The 19,372-nt window shown below is 35.7% G+C and overlaps 1 protein-coding gene across 11 annotated transcripts in view; it reads left to right on the forward strand.

The window, feature by feature from the left end:
- Positions 1-514: 514 nt before the first annotated feature.
- ZNF451 (zinc finger protein 451) overlaps positions 515-19,372 on the forward strand; it is a 143,213-nt gene continuing 124,355 nt past the window's right edge. For all 11 annotated transcript variants that reach the window (XR_014022340.1, XR_014022341.1, XR_014022342.1 and 8 more), the window contains exons 1-3: positions 515-765; positions 1,292-1,375; positions 5,075-5,155. Coding sequence is in view for 7 of the 11 variants with exons in the window: in XM_081296589.1 (XP_081152715.1) it covers positions 745-765; positions 1,292-1,375; positions 5,075-5,155 (186 nt within the window). In the remaining 4 variants the exon portion in view is untranslated. The remainder of the gene's footprint in view (positions 766-1,291; positions 1,376-5,074; positions 5,156-19,372) is intronic.

The following is a 19,372-nucleotide window of genomic DNA, read 5'->3' on the forward strand; positions in this document are numbered from 1 at the left end:
TATTTCTACACTTTCTTAAAATCTTATAATCATGCCGTCTTATCCTTTGAATGGTGAGATGTCCCATAGTTCCTCAGTTGTACGAGTTTGCTCATTGTAAGTCATCATCAAAATCTCAAAAGTGATTTCTGGAGCTACAGAATTATCAACTAGAAGTGGCCCTAGGCTATTAAGGCTAGGGGGGAAACAAGTTTTAAAAGAATGTTCTCAGTTAAAATTTGTTTTCATAAATTTCATCTATTTACTAAAATTTTGTGGTAATATTGAAAGAGGTGGGCCATAACTTTGCTAAGGCAATATCTGAACAAACAACGAAGAAGTACTTTAATCACATTTATCTTTATATAGACCAAATATGTCCGTAAAAACAAAACAAAACACCCCCACCAACCCCTCAGTCATTCCCTCTGAGAGGAACGGCAAAGAGGGGGCGCAAGCGCAGAAGCCCAAGGTCCTTTCCCACTCAGCGCCCACGCGCAGGGAGGCTCTGTGTCTGGCTTAACTACAATTCCCAGCATCCTGCGAGGTGCGGGGAAGGAGAGCCAGAGGCTCCGGAGATAGCGGGCCAGGGAGGGCCGCTCCTCCTTCTCTGGCGGTTTTGCACCTGGTTGCGCTTGACCAGAGTTCCAGTTAGAGATAACGCTGTGGCAAGTGGTGGTGCCTTGAGGCGGTGCAAGGTGGGAAGGGAAGTCGCGGCGGCGGCAGGGACAGCAGTAGTGGTGGTGCTGTCAAGCCGTTGGAGAAATGGGAGACCCAGGGTCGGAGGTGAGTAGCAGAGCCTTGGGCCTTCGCGTTCTGGGAGCCGAACCGCGGAGGGTTTCGAGATTGGTGGGTTGAGGCCTGTGCTCGGCCGCAGCCTCGGGGCGCTGCGCCTCAGCATCTAGGGCGGAGCGGGGCCTTCGGGCCTGCTGCTTGCGTGCCCCGGGAACCTGCGGCAACAATGGCCGCCCCCGGCCCCTGAACTGGCCCCGAGTTCCTGCTGCCGCCGCTCTGCCCCGGGAGCCCAGCGACGGCTGAAGTCAGGATTGCCCTTGGGTAGCGAGCTTGCATCCCTGCTCCTGGAGTAGGTGGGGACCTTCTGAGCGCTGGTCACTCCTTTTCCAGGGCCATTCACTACAGCTGCACGACGCCTTAGCAAAACCGAGCTCCCTCGACTCAGTTCTTCGTGGCGTTTGCGTGCGTTTGTGCTCAGTTTCCGTCCAAGCTTTTGTCTCAATCGTCCTTTTTGGAAAAATCTCTCCCTACAAGTGTGTGGCTGAATAGATAAGCATGTTTTGGCTTATTTTTGTAGATAATAGAATCTGCCCCTCCAGCTGGGCCTGAGGCATCTGAATCAACAACGGATGAAAACGAAGATGACATTCAGTTTGTTAGTGTAAGTAGCTACTGATAATCGGGTTTTTCCCAGAGTAAAAGACTGTGTAAGGCATTGTGCAGTTCTACTGACCTGGTCATTCATCATTCAACGAATAGTAAGGATGTCTCCTGGGTGGTGGACACTGTGGGACATGGTGTAGGATTAAGGAGTTTACCAGGAAAGGTATCTGAACCACCACAATAGCCATCACAAAGAGCATGGCCTATTGAACGTATTGGGCTCTTATTGAGGTTTCCGGTGCCCTCATTTGGATCCATTTTATGATTACTCTAGACAAAATTCTGGTCTCTGTAAACTTACAGACTGTGTGATTTTAAATGGGGGCAAGAATGCCTTCTCAAAGGTGACACACAGGTCTAGGAGGGAGGGAGAGAGGTGGAAAACAAGGTGTGTAGGAACTCAGCTTGAGGACTTCACTAACCTCTGAGATCATCATGTTACAGCATAGTGCAACAATTGCACATAATGAATCCTGCATCACCAGGAGCATGCTATCTTTTCTGTTTTTGTCCTTTGCCACAGGCAGTAGTTTTCAAGTGTTAGGAAGTGGAAACCTTCAAATTCTTGAGCCCAACTCCAGATTTACTGAGTCAGAAAGAAATTCAAAGTCGGGCTTAGGAATCTCCATTTTTGAATAAGTTCAGGACATTTGAATCTCTGAACACACTTAATAAAGCATTGATTTGGAAAATGGAAGGAAATGCCCTAAATATTTTGGGATGATTTTCATTCAGTGCTGTTAAAGTTTTACAAAGGCTTTGCTTATCATAGTATCTCAGCTACCTAAAAACAGTTCTGCCTCAAAACTGTTCTTTTACTGAGTTATGTGATCAGTTAGTTTGTATTAAGTCTGTATAGTTTTTCTTTATAATAGAGTGCCTGTCTGATGTTTGTGTGTTTTTAGTGGCAGTAGTTTAGGTTGACTTTGGAAGTCACTTATTTTTTTAAGTCAAACAAAATTTGCTCCCTGACAATTATGTAGTTAACATTGTTGTTTGTTCTATAAGATTTATGTAGAAAGTGTTCACAAAATCATATCTTTGGCATTTTTTATAATATAATTTTTCAGTTGTAGATGAACACAAATCTTTTATTTATTTATTTTTATATGATGCTGAGGATCAAACCCAATGCTTGTGCTAGGCAAGCACTCTACCACAGAGCTACAACCCCAGCCCATCTTTGGCATTCTTTTTTAAAATAATTTTTTTAGTTATAGATGACCACAATATCTTTATTTTTTATGTGGTGCTGAGGATCGAACCCAGTGCCTCATACATGTTAGGCAAGTGCTGTACCACTGAGCCACAATCCTAGCCCTGGCATTCTTTCTTGAAATACATGAATAGTGAATATGGTGTTCTAGTCTTGATACTTAGAACCTTTATAAATTTGAGGGTACCATGAGAAGTAGTATGCTTACTCTTCACTTTTGTGATTAGTTAAGTGATGTAACTGGAAATCGAAGAGTCATAGTTTTGTTTTGTACTGAAAAAAGTTGGAAAGAGGATGTCATGGGTCTTTAGGAAAAATAATTTTGATTTTTCCTGACTATCCCACGAGTGATTGGGATGTTCTGATCTTGATAATGTTTTGTGCAATTCTCAGTAGGAATGACACACATCATCTTTATGATCTGTCTGCCTCACTTGAGAAACACAAAAACAATCTACAATTAAGGTTGAAAAATAAATAGGTGTAAGTTTGTGTAATACCCTGAAGAATAATTATATTTTAAGTTTTGACTGAGCTTATATATGACTGAGCTTATGTGGGGGATTGTTCTTAGGCTTCTCTCTAATACCAATATCTGTGAATGCTCAAACCCTTTATGTAAAATGTCCTAGTATTCTCCTATAACCTCTGCGCAATCTCCTATAGGTATAAATCATCTCTAGATTTCAAATAATAACAAATACAATGTAAATTCTATGTAAGTAGTTGTTACATTGTATGGGGAATAATGATAAGAAAAAAATCTTTACGTGTTCGGTGTGGACACTTTTTGATTAAAAAAGTTTTATTTTATGAAAAATATTATCAATCCATGGTTGGTTGAATCCATAGATATGGAACCCATGGATATGGAGGGTTGATATGCTTTAAATGTAGAGAATCATTTGCATCTTTGCATACAAAGTCTTGAATAGATGAGAACCTCATATTTTATCCTGTTCCAAATAGAGGATCAAAGGCTTGATAGCCTCAGATGGGAAATAAATGATATGCTGTAAAGGAAATTGCATATCAGAAAGTACTTAAAAAAATTCCTGTTTCATTTGTGCATTGTTATTATTGTCACTATTATTTTTTGTGTGGGGATCTAATCCAGGACCTCAAAGCATGCTGAATGAGTGTTCTACATCCCCAGCCCTCCTGTTGCATTTAAATGGTGCCAAGAAAAAGACTATTGACTTTAATTCTATTTTAAAATGCATTTAGATACAGAATCTATCACTTTATTCTGTAATACCATCCTATAGTCCACTAGGATATGCTTTTGCTTTTTTAAAAATATTTTTTATAGTACCCTCCATTACGGATTATATGGTGCTGGATTTAGTTCTTTTCTTAAGGGTTATACAGATACAGAAAAGAATGTTAATATGTTAATTCTTGATATTCTGATTTTTATTTCTTAGTTGTTTCATATAAATCTTGATTTTTTTCACCCCCCCCCTTGATTTTATTCTACATTGTGGCACAGCATCCTTTTTGTGGTATGCTAAGTATTCAGCCCCAAATTAAACATAATATACTGAAATAAAGGAATGACAAAATTGATTGGGGAATACAAAAAGAGCTCTTATCTTTGATATAAATTTTATTAAACTATAGTATGCATTTAGGGAAAAAAAACGTATATTTCCTCATTGTTCTCCTTGCCATCACCTTACTTTAGTACCATATTAGCCTTTTCCTGGATTGATTATTTGGATTATCTTACTTGTATTTGCTCAGTACTCTCCTATATGATCAATCTTCTTGAAACAGAGTTCTCATAATATTCCTATCTTAACATTATTTGTTGATCTTTTATCCTTGGATAAAGTCTAATATTTTAACTTGAGATATTTATGGCCTCATCTATGAAGGAAAGTATTGTGTATGTAAAGAAAGGATAGAAAAAAAAATTGTTTGATTGTTTAACAGTTTAGGGGTAGTGTGGGTGAAGAAATTCATGAATTTTGGCTAGGGTTGTAGCTCAGTGGTAGAGCACTTGCCTAGCATGGGTGAGGCATTAGGTTTGATCCTCAGCATCACATAAAAATAAATAAATAAATAAACGTATTTTATTCATCTACAACCAAAAAAAAGGGGGGGAGGGAAGAATCATTGAGCTTAAGGTATCTCAAACATTATTGATAAAACTGTTCCAGTTTTTAAATGCTGTACTATTAAATCCGTGTCTTTTTTAATACTGTCTCTGTACTGTTGCCCGTTCCGAAAGGAAGCCACATGGCTTTATTCCTCTGTGTACATTTAAGCTCTTTGTGGCTGGCTTTTGTCATTATTACATATTTATATACTCTCTTTTTCCTGTGCCTCTTTTGTTTCTGTCTATGCCATTTGCAAGATTTCTTATTCAGAGTAATTTTTGCAAATTTTAATTAAAACAAACAAAAACTCCCCACTGATTGTAAATGTGAGTTTAATTGATTGTTAATAACATAAATTTACCACTCTCTTTTTTAGGAAGGACTGTCGAGACCTGTTCTTGAATACATTGATCTGGTTTGTGGTGATGATGAAGAGTCTAACCTGCACCATAGTGATGTAAGCACATTATATTTCTGTTTCAGTTCTTCTAGTAAGTGTAATAGTGTGCTGGAGGTCCTTGAACTGTATTATAAGAATCTATTGTTAGATTTTTCTGGAATTTCGTGAGTTGACTATAAACATAGCCGTTATTCAAAATTAAAGTATATAAATATATGGTATACATTATCATTACATTTAACCTAATACTCAAACTCATCATATCCTAGCATCTGTATACTTGAAGTTATTTGCATCTGTTGTGTCTGTTGGATAGAAATGCCACACTAGGTAGTGTGCTGGTACCACAAAAAAGGAGTATTTACCTCATGGTAATTGGGAAAATAGAAATCAGGGCTTGATTTGTTATATGTTGGTGGTCTAAACTCAAAAGATAAAATGTTAATCCAGATTAAATTTCAGAATGTGATATGACTCTTCTTAACTGCTAAAATGTGTGTAGCACAACAAATTGAGGAAATTGCCTTGTGATATTGAAAACTGTTAATTCAGCAAAGATTTGATGTTGTCATTGAAAAATGAATGGAAGTCTAACATATGTCTTCATTGTTTCATTTTCATCTTATTTATTCTTGTAAATGAAAATACCACCCACTCTTCATATTGGAATTACACTCATTTGCAAATCATGTGACCTGTGTTTCTGACTGAATTGGATCATAATGAAACATTCATAGTCAGATTTTGTGATACTGTTGTTGGCAATAGACGTTTTTTAAAATCTGATAGTGGATTTTTCAAGAAATAGCAAGTGACATTGAAGTTATAGGTAAAAATGAACATCAAGGTAAGCATTTTAGTTTAAATTTTATTTCTAAAATTATTTAAATAAATTACTAAGAGAACATTTTACATTAGCCTTTCAAATGTTATCATGAATTTTACTTATACATGTAAAATTATTTTTCAGGTTCTATTCCCTAAAATGCCAAAACGACAGGGTGACATCTTGCACTTTTTAAATGTGAAGAAGGCTAAAACAGACACAGAAAGTAATGATAGGAACAAAAATCATTGTGGACTGTCTAAGTCAAAGGAACCAAATTTAGAATGTATTGAACAACCAATCATTGAACAAAAGCCATCATGTTCATCAAAGGAAGAAATAGATAATCTTATGCTTCCAGATTGTTGGAATGAAAAACAAGCATTTATGTTTACAGAACAGTATAAGTGGCTTGAAATTAAAGAAGGTAAATTAGGATGTAAGGATTGTTCAACAGTTCGGCATTTGGGATCGAAAGCAGAAAAGCATGTCCATGTATCCAAGGAATGGATTTCATATTTAGTAACCCCTAATGGCAGTAATAAAACTACCAGACAAGCTTCTTTGCGGAAAAAAATTAGGGAGCATGATATATCTAAAGCTCATGGTAAAATTCAAGATTTATTAAAGGAATCGGTTAATGATTCAATTTCTAATATAGTGCCTAAACAAAATAATAAAAATATTGATGCTACTGTAAAAGTTTTCAATACTGTTTACAGTTTAGTAAAACATAATAGACCTTTATCTGATATTGAAGGGGCAATAGAATTACAGGAGAAAAATGGAGAGGTCAATTGTTTAAATACCCGCTACAGTGCAACACGAATAGCAGAACATATTGCAAAAGAAATGAAGATGAAGATATTTAAGAATATCATTGAAGAGAAAGCCAAAATCTGTATCATAATTGATGAGACATCTACAGTTTCAAAGAAAAGCACCCTTGTGATTTATCTCCAGTGCGCAATTCAGTCAGCTCCTGCACCTGTTACATTATTTGTTGCTTTAAAAGAATTAGTATCAACCACAGCAGAGTACATTTTAAATACATTATTGACTACTTTAAATGATTATGGCTTTACAAATGAATATTTGAAAGCAAATTTAATTGCATTTTGTTCTGATGGTGCTAACCTGATTCTGGGAAGAAAGTCTGGTATAGGTACAAAATTGTTAGAAAAATTTCCTGAAATCATTATGTGGAACTGTTTAAACCATCGATTGCAATTGTCACTTGATGATTCAGTATCTGAAATAAAACAAGTTAATCATTTTAAGATATTTCTTGATAAAATTTATTCTCTTTATCATCAATCTAATACAAATCAAACCAAGCTATTAGGATCTGTAGCTAAAGACCTTGAAATTGAAATTATTAAAATTGGTCGGGTAATGGGACCAAGATGGGCTGCATGTAGTTTACAAGCTGCTACTGCTGTATGGCGTGCATATCCTGTATTATATATGCATTTTTCTAATTCTTATTCTGGTTTGGCAGAGAGGTTAGCTAATACTAATTTTTTACAAGACCTTGCTTTGATGATTGACATTCTTGAAGAATTTTCCTTGCTTTCAACTGCATTACAGTCAAGATCAACTAATATTCAGAAAGCACAAAAATTGATCAAACGAACCATAAGATCTTTGGAAAATTTAAAAATTGATACTGGAAAATATGAATCACAGGTTGAAGATTTGATTAAGTCAGAGAAGTTTAGAGATATTCCGTTTAGTAAGAATAATAAATTTAATGCTCTTCCTAGGAATATGTTGCTAGAAAATATAATTCAACACATGAACTTACGCCTTTTTTCTGATAGAAACCATAATGAAAGTATTTTTAATTATTTTGATTTGCTAGAACCTTCCACATGGCCTTATGAAGAAATGACTTTACCATGGACAGCTGGTGAAAAAAAATTATCTCATTTGTGTGAAATTTTAAAATACAAAATTGATTTGAATGATTTTCAGGAATTTATAAATAATAATATAAAATCAGATAATGTTTCAATTCCTACAACTATACAAAAAGCTAAGAAGATAGTTAGCACTATCGCAGTCAATAATGCTGAAGCTGAAAGAGGTTTCAGTTTGATGAATATAATTTGTACAAGGGTGAGAAACAGTTTAACAATAGATCACATATCTGATTTAATGACAATAAATTTATTGGGGAAGGAATTAGCAGATTGGGATGCAACTCCATTTGTAAAATCTTGGTCAAATTGCAACCATAGATTGGCCACAGATACAAGAGTTCGACAAAAATCAACAAAAGTCTTCTATGAGAATTAGCTGGCTATAAGAAACTTACAGTAAAAAATATCCTTTATGTTTTTATCATTTGTAAGTTTTGTGCCACACATCCTTTACAAGTGTTTTTGAAAGCCAGTTAAACTATTATCAGCATTTTGCTGTTTAAATGACATTCTTTAAAGAGATAAAGCTGATGATAATTGTTTTTAGAACTGTAAATTTTTAGAGTTTGACCCATGTCTGCTAGAATGGGTCATTATATATTCCAAAAAGTCTTATATAGAACTTCCAACCATTTACACTTTTTGCACTGTTTTACATTAAATAAGGATACAAAAAAAAAAAGTGACTCACATCTAAGTTCTAAACCTTGAAGTTTTATCAAATAAAAGAGAAATGGGATAAAAACTAAGCCTTTTGGCTCTAGTCTTTCTCATTTTTATACCTGCACTATACAGTATTGTAGCCACTAGCTTCAGTGACTGACTATTAGGCACTTGAGATGAGTTCGTTAGGACTAAGGAAGTAAGAATTATTTAATTTTAATCTTGTAAAAACTGAAGCAACATAAAATATTTTTCTGCATAACTTTTTTGGGAACACATTTTCCTTTGTTACCTTGCATAAAATATGATTGTAGTATGCTTGTCAAACTTCTGTATCATTTCTAATATTACATATAAACATATCACTAATTAAGTCTGACAACAGACAGATCAATACAAATTATTTTTTCTACAATGATGTAACATTATACCATGTTTTTCCTGAACGTATTATGCAGACCACAGGAATTATAGTGATACTTATGTAAATCAATTGCTGATTAAATTGAAATGCTTATTTTGATTATAATTATTTTTCTAGTTTTCACATGAATATCAACAAATTTTTAAATTTAAAATGAAGACATACTGAAAAAAGAATAAGTAGAGATGGAGAAGCTAGTATATCAGTAACAGCTAACAAAAAGAAACTGGAAGAAGATATATTGCAGATTTCATGATGAATGGCAGTTGCAGTTTGCTATGGCAGAAAAGCAAGCTGATAATTAAGAAAAAATTAGATATGAATGTATTCATATCTACTTTGTATTCAGAAAGTGCAAAATGAATTAGACAAATTACCTTTCTAAGGACAAAAAAGAAACTAGCACATTGTATCCTCACAAATATGTACTCCTATGTATCAATTAAAAAATAAAATTAGTCATCTGAAATCAGAATTAAATGTCTAACAAGACAAATTTTTAACAATTTTTATAGGATCTGAGCTTTTAAGTTTGGCCTGATGAATTTAAAACATCTTGAATTCTTGCATTAAAGAGAACTAGTTTTTAGATGGATTAATAGTAAATTATGTAGTTGTAGAAATTGTTAGAAAATTACGAGTAAAACCTAAGATAGTTTATAAAAACATGCAGGGGCTGAGCGCCATCACGCACCTGTAATCCCAGCTACTTGGGAGGCTGAGGCAGGAGGATTGCAAGTTTGAGATCAGCCTCTGCAATTTAGCAAGACGCGCTGTCTGAAAACAAAAAGGTCTGGGAATGTAGCTAAGTGGTAAAATGTCCCTGGGTTTGATTCCCAGTACTTGAGACAGGCACGCAGGGCCTTCAGTTAAGCCATCACTTGCTTATACAATATGTACCTAACAGTATCAAAGATTGATTCAAAATCTGAAAAGTTGCAGATAGCTTTAGGTGAGTATGTAAGAGATACTTCCCAATTAATAATCCTAAGTATATTTTATCTCATAGGACTTAAAAATTATAAGGAAGTAATTTAAATTCATAACCTAAAAAATAATCATGCAGCTGTTTTTTTAGTCTTTTACATATGTCATGCAGCATCCAACACGGCCCAACCCTCCAGCTCCACCTGTTCTTGGGGTTTTAGACTTCTCTGTCTATGTGGCCATGTAAGCTGAGTCTTCAAAATGAATTTCTTAATACATGCATGTGCCATGATGGGAGTTTCAACTAGATGTGGGAAAAAAAAAAAAAAAAAAACCTTTCACAATAGAGAACACTCTGGCTAGGTGAGGTAAAAAATTGTATTTCTTTGGAATTTCAAAATAAGCCTGATGGGGGCTAGGGATGTAGTTCAGTAATAGAGCATTTGCCTCTCATGCAAGAGGCCTTGGGTTCAACACCCAGCACCACACACACATACACAGCCAAAGAATAAGCCTGGTGTTTTCCTTATTTCTTTCTGTTTTTTTTTTTGTTTGTTTGTTTGTTTTTAATACCAGGGATTGAATTGAACTCAGGAGCACTCAACCACTGAGACACATCCCCAGTCCAGTTTTGTATTTTGTTAGAGACAGGGTCTCACTGAGTTGCTTAGCACATCACCATTGCTGAGGGTGGCTTTGAACTCACAATCTTCCTGTCTTAGCCTGAGCTGCTTAGATTGCAGGTGTGTGCTACCATGCCCAGCTTCCTTATTTCTTTGTTCTATTGCATGATGCAGTATGAAAATATTTTTGCTCAATTTTTTGTTTTGTGTTTTGATATTGGGGATTGAACCAGTGGTGCTCTTGACCATTGAACTATATTCCCCAGCCCTTTGTAGTTCGGGACAGAGTCTTGCTAGGTTATCCATGCTGATACCAAACTTTCAATCATCCTGTCTCAATCTCCTGAGTAGCTGGGATCATAGGTGTGCACCACGATACCCAACTTGTGCTCATTTTGTTTCTTTTCTTTTTTTGAGAGAGAATATGAATCTTTTTTGTAGATGGACACAACACAATACCTTTATTTTTTTTATGTAGTGCTGAGAATTGAACCCAGGTCCCACCTGTGCTAGGCGAGCGCTTTACTGCTGAGCCACGATTCCAGTCCCTGTGCTCAGTTTTTTGAAATGGGTTCTATGACAAGTGTTATAGAACATTTAAGTAGTTGTTCACAAATGCAGACAGTGTGGCAATGAATTAGGGCAATGAATTTAGTGATCTTACATGCTCTGCCAGTTGGTGAAATTGTGGAAGAGTTATACAAAATTTAATGTACTTTTAACTTCAGCTCAGGATTTTCTTGAAACAGAAATGGGAGGAGAGTACTTAATAAGAACAAAAATGGTAGTTTTGTTTTCTCCCCAATATCACATGGCATATGAAGGATCTAAATTTGAAGTTCTAAGGCTAGGGGAAAAAAAACTGTTTTTTTTTTTTTTTAACTAGACAAATACTAGAATTTACATTGAAATCAAATCTTTAAACAATGAAAATTAGTAAGAATCTTACACTTTTTCTTATTCTTCTTTGTGTGTGTGTGTGTGTGTGTGTCACTGAGAATTGAACCCCTAGCTATTCTACTATTGAGCTCCATCCCCAACTCTGTTTTACTTTTATTTTGAGACAGGGTTTCACTTTGAGGCTGGCTTCAAATTTGTGATCCTCCTGCTTTAGTCTCTGGAGTCAATAGGATTAAAGTACTATGCCATTGTACCTGGCAAATAATTTTATTTATTTATCTATCTGTCTATATATTTATTTATTTATATGTGTGTGTGTGTATATAATACTGGGTATGGAACCCAGGGCTTTACACATGCTAACAAAGCACTCTACCACTGAGCCACATTCCCAGCCCACACTTTTTTTTTTAGTGAGGGGGTTCCAGGGACTGAACTCAGGGTACTCGACCACTGAACCACATCCCCAGCCCTAGTTTGTATTTTATTTAGAGACAGGGTCTCACTGAGTTGCCTACTGCCTCACTTCTTGCTGAACTGGCTTTGAACTTCATTACAATCCTCCAGTCTCAGCCTTCTAAGCTGCATGTGCCATCACGCCTAGCACATGTTTTTTTTTTTTTTTTTTTTTTAACATGAACCAATGTGTACAAGATTTTCAATGTATTTGAAAGTGTTATGGAAATTTACTACAAAAACCACAAGAAAATTTTGAAAACTCCTTTATTGATGAATTTAGAGTTGCTTTTCAATTTATTCAGCCAACTCTGAAATCAGTGTTAATACTAAATTGGCGTAAAATTTATTGAATTTACTCAAATGGTTTCAAAGTGATAATGCTTTTGGTCTGAAGTCAAATCAGTTATTTTTAAAAAAGATGAATGGTATATATTCATACCTATAGACTGAATTTTATTTGTTTTTGAAAATTAACTTTTACCTTTAGCCTATGTGACTTTCCCATGTTAAAAGCCAAATGTGCCAAGTGCTGTGGTGCGCACCTATAATCCCAGTGGCTCTGGAGGCTGAGGCAGGAGGATCTTGAGTTCAAAGCCAGCCTCAGCCAAAGCGAGGTGCTAAGCAATTCAGTGAGTCACTGTCTCTAAATAAAATACAAAATAGGGATGGGAATGTGGCTCAGAGGCAGAGTGCCCCTGAGTTCAGTCCCCAGTACCAAAAGAAAAAAGAAGCCAAGTGAGACACCTTACTGTTGGAAGTTGTTGAAGTTACTTATTGTGGGTAGAAACATCCTGTCAAGTGAAATAGTTTTATAGGCATGGGTCTTCTCTCCCCAAAAGGGTGGGTAAAATACATTAATTTGGCTAGGGCATAATATTTAAACTTCCATAAAGTGCTCATCCACTTTGTGATTTGTACATGAAAAGTCCCAAAATAAAAATGGCACTTCCATCATGAAAACCCTTTCATCCTTCTTGTCCTAAATAAACCAAAGGGCACTGGTTAGTATGGGGATCTTTTGGAATTTGGAAAGCAGACAGCTTTACTTTATAAAATTGAAACAGCAGCAGCAGCATCCATAAAATATAAACCCAAATCTTACTTTTTTTTTTTTTTTTAAGGATGGGCTGGGGTTGTGGCTCATGGTAGAGCACTCACCTTGCACATGCAAGGGCCTGGGTTCAATCCTTAGCATCATGGAAAAATGAATGAATGGAATAAAGGTATTGTGTCCAACTACAGCTAAAAGATAAATATTTTTAAAACATAAAATAAAAAGGGATTTTTTTTCAGCATGGATATGAAAACTAAAGTAAAAGAATAACTGTTTGGAATAATTTGAGTATGTGACTCTACTTTTTCACTTGTGACTTTATGAAATTTATACACAGATCAAGTATTTGTGATGAAAAAGGCATTTGGAGGAATTGATATATGCTTTAAGTGTAAAATACACATTGCATTTTAAAGACTTAGTATGTAAATTATCACATTAATTTATGTTGATAATATGTTGAAATTTAGATACATTGGGTTAAATAAAATATTAAAATTAATTTTATGTATTTAGTTTTACTTTAGAAGTACATAAATTGCTTGCATTGTAGTTCTGTTGGTCAGCACTATTCTATATGGTATTTATCAAACCCAAGTTTCTGCAATCTAGACTTTACTTCTGACTTTAAGATCCATAGCCAACCATCTTTTCATCATTTTCAAAATCTCATTCCATAGGCAATGCAAAGTAAATATACTCAAAGCTGAATTTATCAATCCCTTCGTATATCTGCTGTAGAGAATGGCTCAACCACCTTCTTGTCACTCAAACTAGAAAGAGAAAACATTTGCAAACTTCTTCATCCAGCTTGCTGTGTCTCTTCCACTTCTCCCACTGTAGTTAACTTATCCACACTCTTGGTTTTCTTTCTTGGAGTACTATAATAGCTTCCTAACAAGCTTCCCTGCCTTCATTCTTGACATTTCTTAATCTAGCTTCCACAGAAACATGAGAATGCCATTCTAGAGTACACATTTATACTTTTGTATGGTGCTAATGATTGAATCCAGGGCCTCCCATATGCCAGGCATACCCAGCCCACATTTATTCTTTTAACTTTTTTTTAGCTGTGTTGCCCATGCTGGCCTCAAACTTGCAATCCTCCTGCCTGCAAATCCAGAGTATCTGGGATTACAAATCAGGCATATATTACCACACCCAGCTTTCTTATAACTTTTATTAGGCAGTAAGATATTCACTCAACAGAAAACCCAACTTAAATCACTTAAATGGACTTATAACCTTGTATAACAAGAAATTTGGAGATGGCTGTGGGTTTTTTTTTTTTCTGAGTAGTTTAATATTGTCATTGGGATGATTTTGGTCTTTTCCTCATGGGAAAGATGGCAGGATAGCTGACATAGTTTTAGACCTGCTTGATTTAAGCCAGCATGGTAAAAGGTGGAGTAAGTCCTGTGTGAGTCAGAAAATCAAAAGCTTTGTTAGAAGCTTTTCCAAGTAGGAAAACACTGACAGAGTTGTATTAGCATGACCATCCTTATCACAAGGGAGACTTGGGATGTGAACTTCTACCTTCCTTAGCTTCAATAGTAGAGATAGGTAAGAGAGAAAAAATTGGAAATGGATGATAGCTTAGCCAGTCTATGAGATCTATCATGTTCCTTTCCTGAAAATCTTTCACTGGCTCTCTACTTCCTTTAAGATAACTGTATTCAATGTTTACTATAAACTTAGAGTTAAGTAGCTGTTTCCTCCAGCCAGTACTGAGCTCAGGTAACTCCCATTGGCCTAGTTATGAAAAGGCAATTTAAAGATGATCTAATAGGACCTCCTTATTTTATATGTAGTGAAACCATATTTCAAGAGATTATGATTTCAATAGTCATAAGTTTTTATTTTTTTAATGAACAGATAACCAATGGTATATAATTCTTTGTATTTCCTATCTTAATGTCTTGGAGACTGAAATATTTTTTTGGTTTTTTGTTTTTTGATGCTTGGAATCCATGGAACCCAAGGCATGCTAGGCAAGCATTCTACCACTGAGCTAAATTACAAGCCCTGAAAATGTGATTTTTAGAATCATAATCCACCTTTTTGTGTGTATGTGTGGTATCAAGGATTGAACCCAAGGGTGCTTAACCACTAAGCCACATCCCCAGACCTTTTTATTTTTGAGACAGGGTCTTGCTAAGTTGCTTAGGGCTTTACTAAATTGCTGAAGCTGGCTTTCAACTTTTAATTCTCCTGCCTCAGCCTCCCAAGCCACTGGGATTACAGGCATGCACCACGGTGCATGGCCCATCTTTTAATATCTAGGTAACTTTGGAAAGTTAGTTGATAGCTCTGAACTTCAATTTGTTCATCCTTCAATGAGGATAATAATAATTATGTCATGAGTGGTTCCAGGTTTTGTGGGGCCTATTGATTATTGAATTTGGCACCCATTTTAGGGGAAAAAACCCCCACAAAATTACAAACACACCAAATCATTGAAATATTTATTTACATGAAGGAAATAAATCACTGCAAGCTTCATAAGATTTAAAAATTAATATTATAAAATATAGAGGAGAAAGAGATATGATTTTTTTTATAATTTATACCACCATAATATTTTTTTCTACTTTTAAAAAACTTTTTAATAGTAGATAGACATGGTATCATCGTTTATTTGTTTTTTTATGTGGTGCTGAGAATTGAAACCAGTGCCTCACATGTGCTAGGCAAGCATTCTACACTGAGCCACAACCCCGCCTCTACTTTTGATGTGCACACACTTGATTTTATAACTCATTTTTTATAGAGGAATAGAAGGATAATTTAGAATATCTTCTAGAATAGTTAATGGAAAATTGCTTTTTATTTTTGATAGTCTACAGAAGTTTCAAATTCTCAACTCTTTATTTCTTTTTTTTATTGGTTGTTCAAAACATTACAAAGCTCATGACATATCATCTTTCATACATTTGATTCAAGTGGGTTATGAACTCCCATTTTTACCCCAAATACAAATTGCAGAATCACATCGGTAGCAGAATACAACAGTCACTAATATGGCATTATGTAAAAATGTGGATGTGTAACCGATGTGATTCAACTCTTTATTTCTAATTTAATGTAGTTTTTAGAATTGTCAGATTCAGGGAAACTTCTATGGTGAATCTTTCATACCTGAGCTGTAAGATATCAGGGTATTTCATGTTTTCTGTTGTGTGACTGCTCTTAAATACTCTCTGAATTGATCGTAGTATTGCTAGGGGACATTCTATAGTGAGATGGCAAGTAATAGTGTAACTATACATGGAAGAGATGTCAAAGCACAAAAACATATTGCAGTCCAGCCCTTAACAAGATCTCGGAAATGCCTACTGTGTACTCCAGGGTTATAACATGAGGGGAAAGTATGAAGAACAGGCAGTTGACATATGACATAGAAAGAGACAGCAGTCTTTAGTGGTTATGGTTGAAATATCTTATTTTTATAAATTTAGCACAAATTTGTGAGAATATAATGCTATGGCCCGTTTTTTCAAAGGTATCCATCAGAGTAAGCTTCATTGGTTTTACAGTGATTTCTGACCTCCATCATTAGATGTTTTGGAGTTTTGTTTTGTTTTTCAGTACTTGGGTCTCAGTCATGCTAGGCAAGCACTCTACCACTGAGCATCACCCCAGCCCTTTTTAGGTTATGAGACAGTACTGGGTAAGTTGCCTAGGTTAGACTCAACTTTAAGTCCTCCTACTGTAGCCTCTTGAAGGTTTTTTTTTTTTTTTTAGTTCTAAATGAGGAAAGGCAGATTTAGAAATAGCTAGGCACTTAAGCAATTAATTAAATGTTTTCTAAAAATGTTAAAATTTGGCTGGGGTTATGGCGCAGTGGTAGAGTGCTCACCTGGCATGTGCAAGGCCCTGGGCTCGATCCTCAACACCACATAAAAAAAAATAAAATAAACAAAATAAAGGTATAAAATGTTAGAATTATGGATAATTTTAATGTGAATGTTGAGTATGTGTATACATAGGGATGGGCTTTGTTTTACTTTGTGTAAATTTCTCTAATAAAAAGTTTTTGTAGGGGCTGGGGGTTGTGGCTCAGTGGTAGAGCTTTTGCCTAGCATGTGTGAGGCACTGGGTTCAATATTCAGCAAAAAGTTCTATCAACAACTAAAAAAATATATATATAAAAGTTTTTGTGAATATTACTTGGTCCAGCTGTGGTGGTGCATACCTTACCCTTAGCAACTTGGGAGGCTGAGGCAGAAGGTTACAAGTTTAAGACAAGTTTCAGCAATTTAGTGAGACCCAGTCACAAAATTTTTAAAAATACAAAAAAGAATGGAATGTAGCTCTTTGGTAAGGTGCCCCTGAATCCAATCCCCAGTACCAAAATAGTCATAATAATAAATAAAATCACTTTGAAGATGGATGCATGGGTCTATGCCTGTAATCTCCAAGAGGCTGAGGCATGAGAATTATAAATTTGAGGACAGCCTCACCAATTAGAAAGATCCTGTCTCAAAATAAAATTTAGAAAAGTGGTGGGGATTTAGCTCAGTGTGTTTGCCTAGCATGTGCTAGGCCAGCTGGTTCAATCCCGTTACTTAAATAACTTAAAATTAACTGTTTTCTATGCTGGAATTCCTGTGATAGATTATATAATCCCTAACTCACCTCAATAACAATAGTATGATTAGAAATTTGTAGTTTTAAGCAAAAAAGAAAAAAAATCATAGTAGGTACAAAAATAACAACTATTTTTAAAATGGCATAAAACAATGACATGAATTTATCCTACTTGTAAAAATTTGCTTTTTTAAGGTATACTGATCTGAAGCAAAGCACCTTCAGTGTTTTTTGTTTTGTTTCATTTGGTACCAGGGATTAAAATCAAGGACAGTCAACCACTGAGCCACATCCCCTTCAGTTTTAAGTCTAACATTGGATTTATTGGAGAATCTGCAACCTCCCTGACAGTGATCATGTAGACAGATGTGCAATGATAGGCTATAGGCCATCTGTAATATTCTTGGATTCTCCTGATGGAGCAAGAAGCTTGGTGAAGAAGCTGCATGTGGATTCCACACTAAATATAAGTGATGTATCAAACTACTAGAGAATTTCTATCAAATAAGTATGCGGCATGTTTCCTTTGGAGATACACATTTTCTCATCCCCAAATACAGTTGTGGTATGAAAAAAACAAAAGGTATATTTCTTCTAAGAGTAAACATCGAAGTGATAAATAAAAGTAGAAATTGGTGTATATTTTTATGTTATTTGGATGAGAAGGACATTCTTAGTATAAAGATAGTGCAGCAAAAATGCCAAAGGAGAACTTATCAGTGTATGGGTTCCTGCCTGTGTGTTCTATAGTTTTCCCACACACAAAGGTGTAGTTCCATTAAGAATCTTACCCCATGGTGGAGGTGTGGTCAGCATTTTTATCTGTTCTGTAATGACATTGTTTCTTGTGAATGTTTCTCATATACATTCATTTGTCAATTTTTTAAATTTTTTTTTATTGGTTGTTCACAACATTACAAAGCTCTTGACATATCATATTTCATACATTAGATTGAAGTGGGTTATGAACCCCCATTTTTACCCCAAACGCAGATTGCAGAATCACGTCGGTTACACATCCACAATTTTACATAATGCCCTATTAGTAATTGTTGTATTCTGCTACCTTTCCTATCCCCTACTATCCCCCCTCCGCTCCCCTCTCATCTTCTCTCTCTACCCCATCTACTGTAATTCATTTCTCTCCTTGTTTATTTTCCCATTCCCCTCACAACCTCTTATATGTAATTTTATATAGCAATAAGGGTCTCCCTACATTTCCATGCAATTTCCCTTTTCTCTCCCTTTCCCTCCCATCTCATGTCTCTGTTTAATGTTAATCTTTTCTTCCTGCTCTTCCTCCCTGCTCTGTTCATAGTTGCTCTCATTATATCAAAGAAGACATTTGGTATTTGTTTTTTAGGGATTGGCTAGCTTCACTACGCATAATCTGCTCTAGTGCCATCGATTTCCCTGCAAATTCTATGATTTTGTCATTTTTTATTGCTGCATAGTACTCCATTGTGTATAGATGCCACATTTTTTTTATCCATTCATCTATTGAAGGGCATCTGGGTTGGTTCCACAGTCCAGCTATTGTGAATTGTGCTGCTATGAACATCGATGTGGCAGTATCCCTGTAGCATGCTCTTTTAAGGTCTTCAGGGAATAGTCCGAGAAGGGCAATAGCAGGGTCAAACGGTGATTCCATTCCCATCTTTCCCAGGAATCTCCAAACTGCTTTCCAAATTGGCTGCACCAATTTGCAGTCCCACCAGCAATGTACAAGTGTACCCTTTTCTCCACATCCTCGCTAGCACTTGTTGTTGTTTGACTTCATAGTGGCTGCCAATCTTACTGGAGTGAGATGGTATCTTAGGGTGGTTTTGATTTGCATTTCTCTGACTGCTAGAGATGGTGAGCATTTTTTCATGTACTTGTTG

The sequence above is a fragment of the Spermophilus citellus genome (assembly GCF_964194105.1).
Source record: "Spermophilus citellus genome assembly, chromosome: 5".
Lineage (NCBI taxonomy): Eukaryota > Metazoa > Chordata > Mammalia > Rodentia > Sciuridae > Spermophilus > Spermophilus citellus.